At 43.8% G+C, this 11,159-nt stretch overlaps 1 protein-coding gene across 1 annotated transcript; it reads left to right on the top strand.

Annotated features, from left to right (window-relative positions):
• The first annotated feature begins 1,078 nt into the window (after positions 1-1,078).
• Positions 1,079-8,845, top strand: LOC106806299. The gene is made up of 2 exons (XM_014808187.1): positions 1,079-1,205; positions 3,597-8,845. Exon 2 carries the CDS (start codon positions 3,643-3,645, stop codon positions 6,631-6,633), a length of 2,991 nt encoding a protein of 996 aa, XP_014663673.1. The 5' UTR covers positions 1,079-1,205; positions 3,597-3,642; the 3' UTR covers positions 6,634-8,845.
• The last annotated feature ends 2,314 nt before the right edge of the window (positions 8,846-11,159 follow it).

Below are 11,159 nucleotides of genomic sequence, written 5' to 3'. Positions count from 1 at the left end.
CCATCTACTGACCTGTCCCGTGATACCATGTGCTTGCAGTTTGTTGACAAGTCGTTTGTGGGGTACCTTATCAAAGACTTTAGAAAAGTCCAGGTATATTGCATCCACAGGGTCTCCATGGTCTACATACTTCGTCACTAGTTCGAGGAACTCCAGTAAATTCGTTTGGCAATGGGCTCGAGGTGGAGCGGAAATGACCAGATCGACAAAGAAAGAGAGAATGGGGTACGAGAAAAAGTTGAGCGGGAGAAATGGATTGTGGCGAAGTGACTTTGAGAAAAAGTGAGACAGGGTGTTTTTGCAGTGTAGGTGGAACCAGCGATGATGTGAAAAAAATGGATACGCACTTATGATAATAAGTTTCAGCGTGTGTCTTATAAGTGTAATGGTATTCGACAAGTCTTGGTTGTAGTTAAGATGATTTATTAAGCACGAACGAAGTTACAACGTTGACAGGGGCGCTGCCATGTTGGATTGCTTTACTCACGTACAACGCTCATAATAGATGGCGCGTCGGTGCAGTGTATAAAATAATATGAATACTGCTACAATAAGGACTTGTTTTTTATGTTTGTTTTTATCATTTTATACTGGAACTCTCTTCCTTCTCCTTTATTACTCTCTGGTTGAGTGTGACATGGAACCTTTTTCTGCTGCAATCCGCAGCGTTGATCTGTCTCTGTGATCAACATTAGGCTCTTTTCTTCGTTTCAGACTAAGATGGATATAATATTCGTTACGGGGTGATGAGACTTAGAAAATTTAATATCGCAAGTACATTTTGACACACTGACTACGTAGAAGTACTAACATATTATAAAGGCGCCTTGCGAATCGTTTGTTCCTATATAAGTATTGTCACCAAGCAAAATAAATTGGAAAATATGACTAAAAAATCTGTGATCGAGCTCGTTAGATGGCGCGCATTGTCGTGTATAATGGTAGACTGGTACCCGGTCGACAGTTCCACACGCTACACTAACGACAGTGTACGAAGGACGTACGAACGTCAGTGTAGCGAAGGATATATGCCGGAGTGAAGGTGGCGAACGGGTACCAGTCTAGTATAATGGTGCTGCTTTTGTACTAAATTCATAATTCTGTGCAAATCGCAAAATCACAACATGGTTGGCGTGATAATCTGAAAAAAAATATAATGACAAAGAGTGTTGCAAGCGCTTGACAAGCTGGGCTCTTGAAAGGGCGTAAGTAGTTCAACGAGACTTAGATGCAACAAGAGTAGGTTCTACTCTTGTTGAGTTACATATTGATATTGATTATTGTATCTAAACGAGACTAGGCGTGGTGGTGCCAGTGCCAGTGGTGGCGCACAGTGTCTCTCAATGTTAAATCATACAAATCAATTAAAGCTTGGTCACAAGACTTACAAGAGAGCCTCCGTGGCCCAGTGGTAGGCATCGTGCACTGTCCACTGAATGCTGCGAGTTCAAACCCCGGCCGGAGCAGTGAATTTTCTCAAGGTGTAAAAACCTGGTGCCCGTTGTCAGAAACATCGTAAAGTTAATGAATGCTAATGTTAATGCTACGCCTACGATAACACTTACGACTAATGTTAATGCTACGAGAGTAGCGTTGACAAAAACACATCGTAGCTACGAGCAAACTCACGATAACAGCTAGGAACTTCATAATTTCATGTCACAAGGCTGCTGACTGGATGAGAATTAATCACAAAATTTAAATTTATACACATTTATTGTACATCACACTAATTTATGCATATTATGATGGCTAACCACATATAAATAATATTTGATGAAAAACGACAAGACAAATTCTCACACTGTAACACGAGACGCGAGAGTCGTGGCAAAGTGGCAAAGTAGTTAAAACAAGAGAACAAATGCCATACGCCATTTGTAAATGTATTGTTGTGTTTTATAATTGGTAGATAATTAATGATTTTGACGTGTTTTTCAAGAAAAACACGCATTTTATTTATTATTATAAAATATAATATCACTATAATTGTAATTTGTAGTGTAAATGTGTTATTTTCAACTTAATATTAAAGGGACAGTAGCCTCTAGGATTTTACTGCATACAACTGTACTTACTGTATAACAAATCGTCTATACCCACATGTATTTGTTACCAGATACCTAATTTCATTGTTATAATTAATTACACATCAACGCTACAAAATTTGAACGGCGCCATGACACCCGCGATTGTGCTGCCACCCCGAAAAAGTTGCGTATTTGACAATTTATTTTGCACATTACAGACCGAGGGCTAATCACAAAAGTGCTATTATATTTATACCTAAATGCTATTTAACCGAACGATATTCATTTTAGGGCAAATTTATCCATATTATAACTGAAACTATATGTCCGTTAATATAAGTATTACAATCCTCTTTGCTTTTAATAAAAAAATAAGAAACACCCTCGGTCTGTACCCTTGGCTTGGAAAGTGCGTTTTGCGAACTTATCGATCGTTCGGGCTTGAGTGCGCCACCGCTCGTTGTATCAAACCTTGTAGTCTGTTTAGTTTTAAAACATTTTTAATAGATATTTCTAATGCGTGAGTGTGAACCTTGAAACTTTATGTAGCGTGAATTATTAACCTAAATTAACTGAAAATAACCCTAGAACCTAGAGTAAACGATCCCTTTAAGTGTTCTATAAAAGATAGTCATAGATTAATACTCAATTTTTAAATGGTGTATTTTCTTAATTATCTGAGACGTATTTTTATTGCTTTGTGAGGAATCTCTGTGTCATGACATAAAAGTCGAACGTCGTTTGATTTCTTTTTCTCATAAATTATTTGTACCAAAGAACAGAATTTGAAATACGTGATCGCAATATCTAATGGTGATTGAACCATGAAACTTTTTATGTAGTGTAATTATAACCTAAATTGGCTGAAAATAACCCTAGAACCTAGAGTAAACTCTCCCTTTAAAGTTACGAGAGGGTCTGGGCTCTCGTAACGTTAAGAGGATATTTGCGAGGATTTTTCGTTTTCCTAACATTACAATGTTTCTGTCAACGGTTAACGAGTGGAAGTTAATGTTAAGACTAATGTTAAGACTAATTTTGTTTCTGACAACGGGCCCCTGGCTTTTAACATTGGAGACTGTGAATCTCTCGTGGCTCGAATGACCACGTAAAATGGCGGTCCCATCTCCAGAAATACTAGCCAATGGGGACGTAAAAGAACCACTGAGGGCGCAAAGGAACTCTGGCTGTGACCACCCTCAGTGCCATTTGGCTAAAGGAAAGGCTGACTACCTGGCTTTACCCAAGCTAGGTCACACCTCATGGCTAGCTATAGCCCTTGTCATTATATCCAGTGTAGTGGACACAGACAAGTGTGAGAACATAACATAACATAACATAGCAACATTTCATGATTGCCGTGAAGCGTGTGCGTGTGTGCGTGCGTGTGTGTGTACGTGTGTGTGTGTGTGTGTGCGTGCGTGTGTGTGTGTGTGTGTGCATGTGTGTGTGTGTGTGTGCGTGTGACGGTGTGTGCATGCGTGCGTGTGTGTGCACAGGTGTTGTGGATGCATTGGAATGATGACATATTTGTTTTGGTGTGTCATATTTAATGTTATTCCGTAGGTTGAACTGCAGCCAATATACATCCGACATAATAAGCCAATGCAAAATGAGAGAAAAGGCAGCGACACAGGTTGCGACCGGAGCAATGTTAACGCGGTATTACCAAGGATCAACGACGACAACGGCGACGACGGCAGCCATGGATGCGCCGTTCCCGGAACAGGACCTCGGCGATGCGTGTTTCTACCGCTGCCTCGCCTGCGCCGAGTGCTTCTTCACCGACTCCCAGTTCGTGTCGCACGCGAGGAGAATTCACTGCAAGCTGCTGCTGTCGAGAGGACAGAACTCTGAGCCGAACTCGGCCGAGAACTCAGAGTTTCACTATCGCGGTTTCGACGACGAATCTGTCGGCGCAGAATTCCTCGATGTTGCCGGTGGACGCTACGCCGCGGGGACGTCAGTGGCGCCCCCTGCATCGCTGCCCTGGCTCGCGTGCGATCGCTATGATGACGACGCACGACATCCTGCCGCGGAGGTTCGCGCGGTCACCCGCGGCGACGACGCGTTCCCACTGATCGTAACGAGCGCGTACAGCGAGGCGCCAGCGAATGACGCCAACGCGGCCGTGCAGGGGGCGCCGGTAATCGCCGACGTGCGGTCGCCAATGATCGTCGAGACGGTGGACAGCGATGGCGACGACGTGGTTGTCATCGACGACGGCAGCGCGACGACGACGGGCGACGGGTTTGCCGGCGAGTTTCTGCGGTACGTCGGCGCAGACGACGCGCGGGCGAGCAACGATGATGAGCCGCCTGATAGGAACCCGCGTGGACTCCTGGAATTCCTTTCCTCCAATCTGGTTGGCCGGCGTGAGAGCGAGTCTCAGTGGTCGTTGTGCAGTGTGAAGCAGGAGCCGGAAGCCGCTCTCACGGAGCAAACGCCGGGAGCGGAATGCGAGAATGTATTCGTGGCGGCCAAGGATCGCTGCAATGCTATGAACAGGGCAACCGGAGAGGGAAAATCGTACTTGGCGAAACGAAAATATGCCAGGGGTAGCGGTAAGAAGGGCATGTGCAACATTTGTCATAAGGTTTCACGGAAGTGCAAGTGTCTCAACGTACGTGGGTTTGTTGGCGCTGATCTCAAGCCCATCGTGTGTAACATCTGTTGCGAAGCGTTTAAAAAATCGAACAATTTGGGAAACCACATGAGAGTCCATCCGATTAATCACGAGTACGCGCAATGGTGTAACATCTGTAATGCACCATTTAACCACGCAAAAGCACTAGCTAGCCACATGCAACGTTGGCACACTCTCATTGCTGAGTCGGTGTCAGAAGATGCTGATAGTACTGACTTTGTTAGCACAGAGGAAGACCAAACGAGAATCTTAGAAGACTCTGTTAGCACAGAGGAAGACCAAATAAGAATCTTAGAAGACTTTGTTAGCACAGGGGAAGACCAAACGAGAATCTTAGACGAGAACTGTCAAAATTGCTCTAAAAGATTCACTCCAGGCTTTGAGCTAAATGGCCTCTTTTGCACGAAATGTGAAAAAGCCAAAAAACCATACAGGTGTCATTTTTGCTCAAAGTCATTCACTTCCAAGCAATATTTAACGCTGCATTCAGCTGCACACAATAAGAAAAATCAGGTAAACTCATCGAAAGTATACAAGTGTCATGTTTGTGAGAAGGAATTCAAGTACAACAGCTGGTTACAAGCACACCATGCTACTCACTTTAAACAGAACCGCGTGAAGAAGGAGGCGTCATGTGCGAAAACGCCGCCGCTCAGTAACACTCGTAAGTCGCCTCGCAATGAGTACATGAAGAGGAGCGCTTATACATGCAACGTCTGTCAGAAGTCTTTCACATGGCGGCGCGAGTTAAGATCGCATACGACCGAGCACTTGAAAGACAGACTGTATAAGTGCGACATCTGCAATAAGGAATTCAAGTATGCCGCGTGGTTCAGAGCACACAAGTTGCGTCACAAACGAGAAGGTGGCGTCACAGGTCCTAGGGAAAGCCTGCAGCATCACGATGAGGCAAGCATAACTGCAGATATCGATCTAGACGATGAGAAGAATGAAATGGTGGACAATAGCATAGGTGAGTGTGGTGAGACTAGATACAGCTCCTTAGAAGACACAGGCGAAACTCAAGGCAGTAACCCAGATGAGAGAGGCGAAACTACCAACGTCGACTGCATGCCAGGTAGGAGCAATGCAGCTTCAAGAAATGGCGCGGGCGTGGGTGATAAAACCAGAGAGGACAGCCCAGTGAATGGCAATGGGACTACGGACAACGCTCTAGTACAAGTCTGTGCAGTGATGCTGGATAACCGATTTCAGCTGAGGGAAGCAGCAGACAGCAGTTCAACAGACAGCTCAGAAACTCTGACCTACAGCCCGATGGAGAGCTGTGAGACTCTGAGCACGACCCCAGCAGAGGACCGCAAATCATTTAACTACAGCCCAGTAGCGGGCTTAAAAACTACAAACAGTGGTCCAGTAGACAGCTATACAGCTGCGGATATTGATCTAGACGATGAGAAGAATGAAATGGCGGACAATAGCATAGGTGAGTGTGGTGAGACTAAATACAGCTCCTTAGAAGACACAGGCGAAATTACAGGCAGTAACCCAGATGAGAGAGTCGAAACTACCAACGTCGACTGCGTGCCAGGTAGGAGCAATGCAGCTTCAAGAAATGGCGCGGGCGTGGGTGATAAAGCCAGAGAGGACGGCCCAGTGAATGGCAACGGGGCTACGGACAACGCTCTAGTACAGGTCCGTGCAGTGACGCTGGATAACCGATTTCAGCTGAGGGAAGCAGCAGGCAACAGTTCTACAGACAGCTCTGAAACTCTGACCTACAGCCCGATGGAGAGCTGTGAGACTCTGAGCACGACCCCAGCAGAGGACCGCAAGTCATTTAACTACAGCCCAGTAGCGGGCTTAAAAACTACAAACAGTGGTCCAGTAGACAGCTATACAGCTGCGGATATTGATTTAGTAGATGGTTATATGCCAATGGACAGTGGTCCAATAGATAGCCATACACCTACAGACAATGATCCAGGAGTGCTGTAACTTGTAAGGCCATAGACAGCAGCTCTCTGGAAGTCTGTGAAACATTGGACCAGAGCCAAGTAGAGAGCTACGAAATCTTATAATACAAACCAGGGCTGCAAAGGTACATCCTAGGTGAGCACTGTAAAGCTGCAGGTGTTGCTGTAGAGGGGAGAGAATGAGAGAGATCACGCACAGATGTCTGAAGAGATATTAAAGGCAAAAGGTCAGGAGACATCAGTTCTCAGAAACATTATACATAGTGGTTAGAGACGATTGACAATAATAGACGATTGGAGGTCAAAACTGATTATTATCAGTTAGCTTTGAGAAAGCCTCCTGGCAGGAGGCGAAACGTAAGCGATACGTTTTCAATTTTCACGGTTGAGTAAAAATTAACCCTGTTATATAATATTATTAGTCTACCAAACGAATGTACTTATTTAATATGATACATAGTTATGACATCACAAATCTAAAATGTCGTAACTTTTGAAGTGAAGTGTCATGCAAAAGTCATGCATTTTAGAATTATGATTGGCATAACTATTTTAGACAATTTGGAATTTTGATAGACATAACTAACTTTGATGTTCCTGACAATTAATCGGCCCTGGCATTTAGATTTTCTCGGGCAATTTAGATTTTGGCCCAGAACCCCGCCCACTGACGATTGACAGGGTTTGGAACTGCTGTTTTAACATGCAACTCACATCACAGGCGGTGATATTTAGTGATACTTTCTGCATCTGTTTTCTGCTGGAAGTTTCCAGAAGTTTCTGAGAAAATTCCAGATTCTATACTTTTGATTTGGAGTTAATTTACATCAGCACCGGTGAAGAAACAGGAAACTGTAGTTTAGTCAAATCGACATCGTTTTTATTGTTGTGTTAACTGCACCTCACTACAGTTTATTACTTACTCGTCTCCTAGAACATTGTAGATAATTTAGTCAACATTTCATCAGGTAATGAATGTGCGTATGGGAAATTTTGGCTTGGCACTAGAGACTAGAAAAAATGTTGTGACTTGTTCAATGGTGCCAGATTTTCTTATACCTTGATATTCAGTCTTAAACTGTTAATGGTTTTTGTGAAACCAAGATGATGAGAAAACAAACAAAATTCAGAACTTTACGGTAGGTTTCGCATTATGAAGCAATATATTCGTTCCAGCTGTTTGAACAAGTTTTGTTAGTATATTTAAAAGTTGTTAAAAACTTGTTAGCATTACCGAGTACTTAGAAAGGCAAGGTCGTCAAGATATGGCAAATTTAATTAAAGAGAAGTTTGAAGACGAACATGAAAAATATGAAAGCAGACACATTGAAATAAGGCTAAAGAAATAATTCTGAGAAACTAATCTGAATATCGATATCATATGTGTGTGCGTGCGTGTGTGCGTGCGTGTGTGCGCCAAGGCCTTAAATTATGAGTGAGTTAACTTTGGTAACAACTAGCAGCTGTAGACATTGACAGATAGTTCGTGTATGAACATCACATAGGATTCTATTTTTATTTGGGTAATTAATTTTAATGTGAACAAATAGTATAAAATACGCCAAGTTCTGTAGTGTCCAAATTGAATTTTATTATAGCATTTAACCTATTGTTTTTACAATCCCCGTGAGCATCGAAAATCTATAATCGAAATATTCGTAAATTAAGGTCTTGGTGTGTGTACATATGCACGCGCCCACAGAAACACAAATATGGGGTATGTGTCCTACGTACTAAGAAGAACTTGCTTCTGCAGATGTGACTTTTAGGGCTTGTTGAAGCAGCCTAACAATTACAACACTGTTTGAGCAATTAATTGGCAGCACTGCCAGAACCATGCTGCCATTATTTGTACATAACACTGTGCTGACATTTCAACGAAGCTTCGCAGGCCGACCCATATATAGAACTTAGGCCTACATGTCAATCAGGGGTATGGAAGGTCCCTGGAAGGTAGTCAGTATGTTGGATGTGTAGGTATTTATTGTCAGCGCCATCTAGTGGTGACTATGTGTATTGTACCCGTGTATTAGCACTAGCAGCATTCGGCTCTTGTGCAAACGTATTATGATCATTCACCGGTTTCTAAGAAGGTTAGAGTGTGAATCAGTCCCGGGGGGGGGGGGGTCACTCTCTCTTAGAACATTACCCCATGTGCATACTCACTAAAAATAATAGGCTCCCTAGTGCGAACTGCACATTGGAAAACCCTACCCCTATTGCAGACACAATTGAAGAATACCACCCCCTATTGCATAAAATCCTTCCCGCGCCTTTATACGCATAGCGTATAGCTACAGGCGCATAGGGCGGTGCCTATCTCCGTTTCTGTAACCCTGTGGCCCCGCAGCTGCTTTCACAGTAAATGCTACAGTAGGGGGTTAGTCCACTGTAGCACTGCGAGTTAACTTGCCACACTCTATCTCTATTTGCTGAATGCTAAGCAGAGAAGCCGTGTGTACCATTTTTCAAGTCTTTGGTATGACCCGGCCGGGAGTTGAACCCCCGACCTTCCACATACGAGGCGAGCACTCAACCATTGAGCCATCGCAGTGGTGAGCCATCGGCACCCCCTATTGCATACACAATGAAAATATCCCACCTCCTATTGCATACACAATGAAAGAGTCTTACCCGGGGTTCTACCCCCTATTGCGAGGTCTTGCAGACAAGTGGAGGGCAAAGAGTGGAGGGAATACTTGTGATCAACTCAAAGAAGACTACTTGCAACTCTTGTTGCTGTCAACCGAGAGTGTCAAATCTCAAATCAAGAAGAAAGGAAGGAAAAGAGAGATTATTTATCACATTATGAGAATTTATTTGTCACAGCTTAAAATACTCAACTAAGTTACATTGGGGTTACATTGCACTGAACTTGGTCACAACTGCATCACAGCTAACCTTCTTGTATTGTATCATCTGCATAGACAACTCGCCTCTATTTTCTCAAAAATGACAAGTTCAATTTCATGAGCAGGTATATCCAGGCAGGTATACAATTCAGAGAGGCTAATATATTACATTGCTTTTAAATTTCAAGTTTTGTGTGCTACGGGGCCACCTGTTTGGGGCCTGGGGCGGAGTACTATGTGGTCAGTCATGAGGGGGTCTACTGCGGGCGCGGTGCTTGACTTGAACGATCCCGAGGGCTTATTGCGGGATTAGCTTTGTAAAGGGGGCCTATTTGCTCCCTCGCGGGCCCGCTTTAGAAGTTGAAAAACACCCCCCTAACTCGCAAAATTTGGAACGCACATGGGGTAATAACGGCATATATAGTGACCCCCCGGGGAATCAGTTCATTTTAATTCGGGTCGTATATATCTTTCAGAACGTTATATTGCTTATTTCTAGATGTATTTACTGAATATTATATACATGTGACGTACTAAATGAACAATAAAGATTTCCATTTTACACATATTACCCGGATTGAAAAAAACACTAATTGTTGCTCAGGCAATATCGTGACTACTACGCGACTGACTAAAAAAACGGGGATACATCGGAAGACAATATATGCAGCATATATATCGTAAGATCTAATCTGTGTATTTACGTTAGACTCGCAGCCTGGTCAGGCTGTATGGCACCAGGCTGACTAAGGGCGTGTTTGTTTGGTCGGATCCACGGATCTCGATCCACTGGATCGAACCCTAACCCAAACGAACGCAAACTCACTTTCAGCCATTCGTGTTTTGCTGTGACCTATCACAGGATGGTTCATAACAAAGAACAAGCTATGATTGGCTGAGGTGCGGGACGCCATATTGGATCCCCTTCGAATCCACCTAGCTAGCAGGGTCGGGTTCGGTGGATCGAGATTCGTGGATCCGACGAAATAAACAGTCAGATCCACGGATCCAGTGGATCGAGATCCGTGGATCCGACCAAACAAACGCGCCCTAAGAGACTATCAAACTGACTAACACCAATAAACAGGTGTTAAGACGTATGTGCTGCATATATGGGGCGCGTTTGTTTGGTCGGATCCACTGATCTCGATCCAATGGATTCGTTGATCTGACTGTTTGTTTGGTCGGATCCACGGATCTCGATCCACCGAACCCGACCCAGCTAGCGAAGTGGATTCGAATGGGATCCAATATGGCGGCCCGCGCCTCAGCCAATCACAGCTTGTTCTTTGTTATGAACCATCACGTGATAGGTCATAGCAAAACGTGAACCGTTGAAAGTGAGTGCGTTTGTTTTGTCGGATCAGGATCACATGATCGCGATCCGACGGATTCGTCCCAAACAAACGCGCTCATGGTCATTTGATGTATGATCGTTTCTTATAGCTATATAGTGGATATATGTTTACACTCGGGACTCGGGAGCGAATGTTTTTATGTCAAACACTACAGACATGCGACAGAGATAAAGAAGCGACGAAAGCATTGTTTCTATCGTAGCTTCTTTATTTCTGTCGCAAGTCTGCAGTCTTCGTTGGTTATTTACCGGCATACACACTACGATTGCCATTTCTGTCGCATGTTTCTTGTGTGGTGTTTTTTTTTGTCGCATGTGAATGCTGCGTCAGTTTATATG

Source organism: Priapulus caudatus, unplaced genomic scaffold (assembly GCF_000485595.1).
Source record: "Priapulus caudatus unplaced genomic scaffold, Priapulus_caudatus-5.0.1 Scaffold152, whole genome shotgun sequence".
In the NCBI taxonomy this organism is placed as follows: domain Eukaryota; kingdom Metazoa; phylum Priapulida; class Priapulimorpha; order Priapulimorphida; family Priapulidae; genus Priapulus; species Priapulus caudatus.
This window is presented reverse-complemented; position numbering and strand designations above follow the sequence as displayed.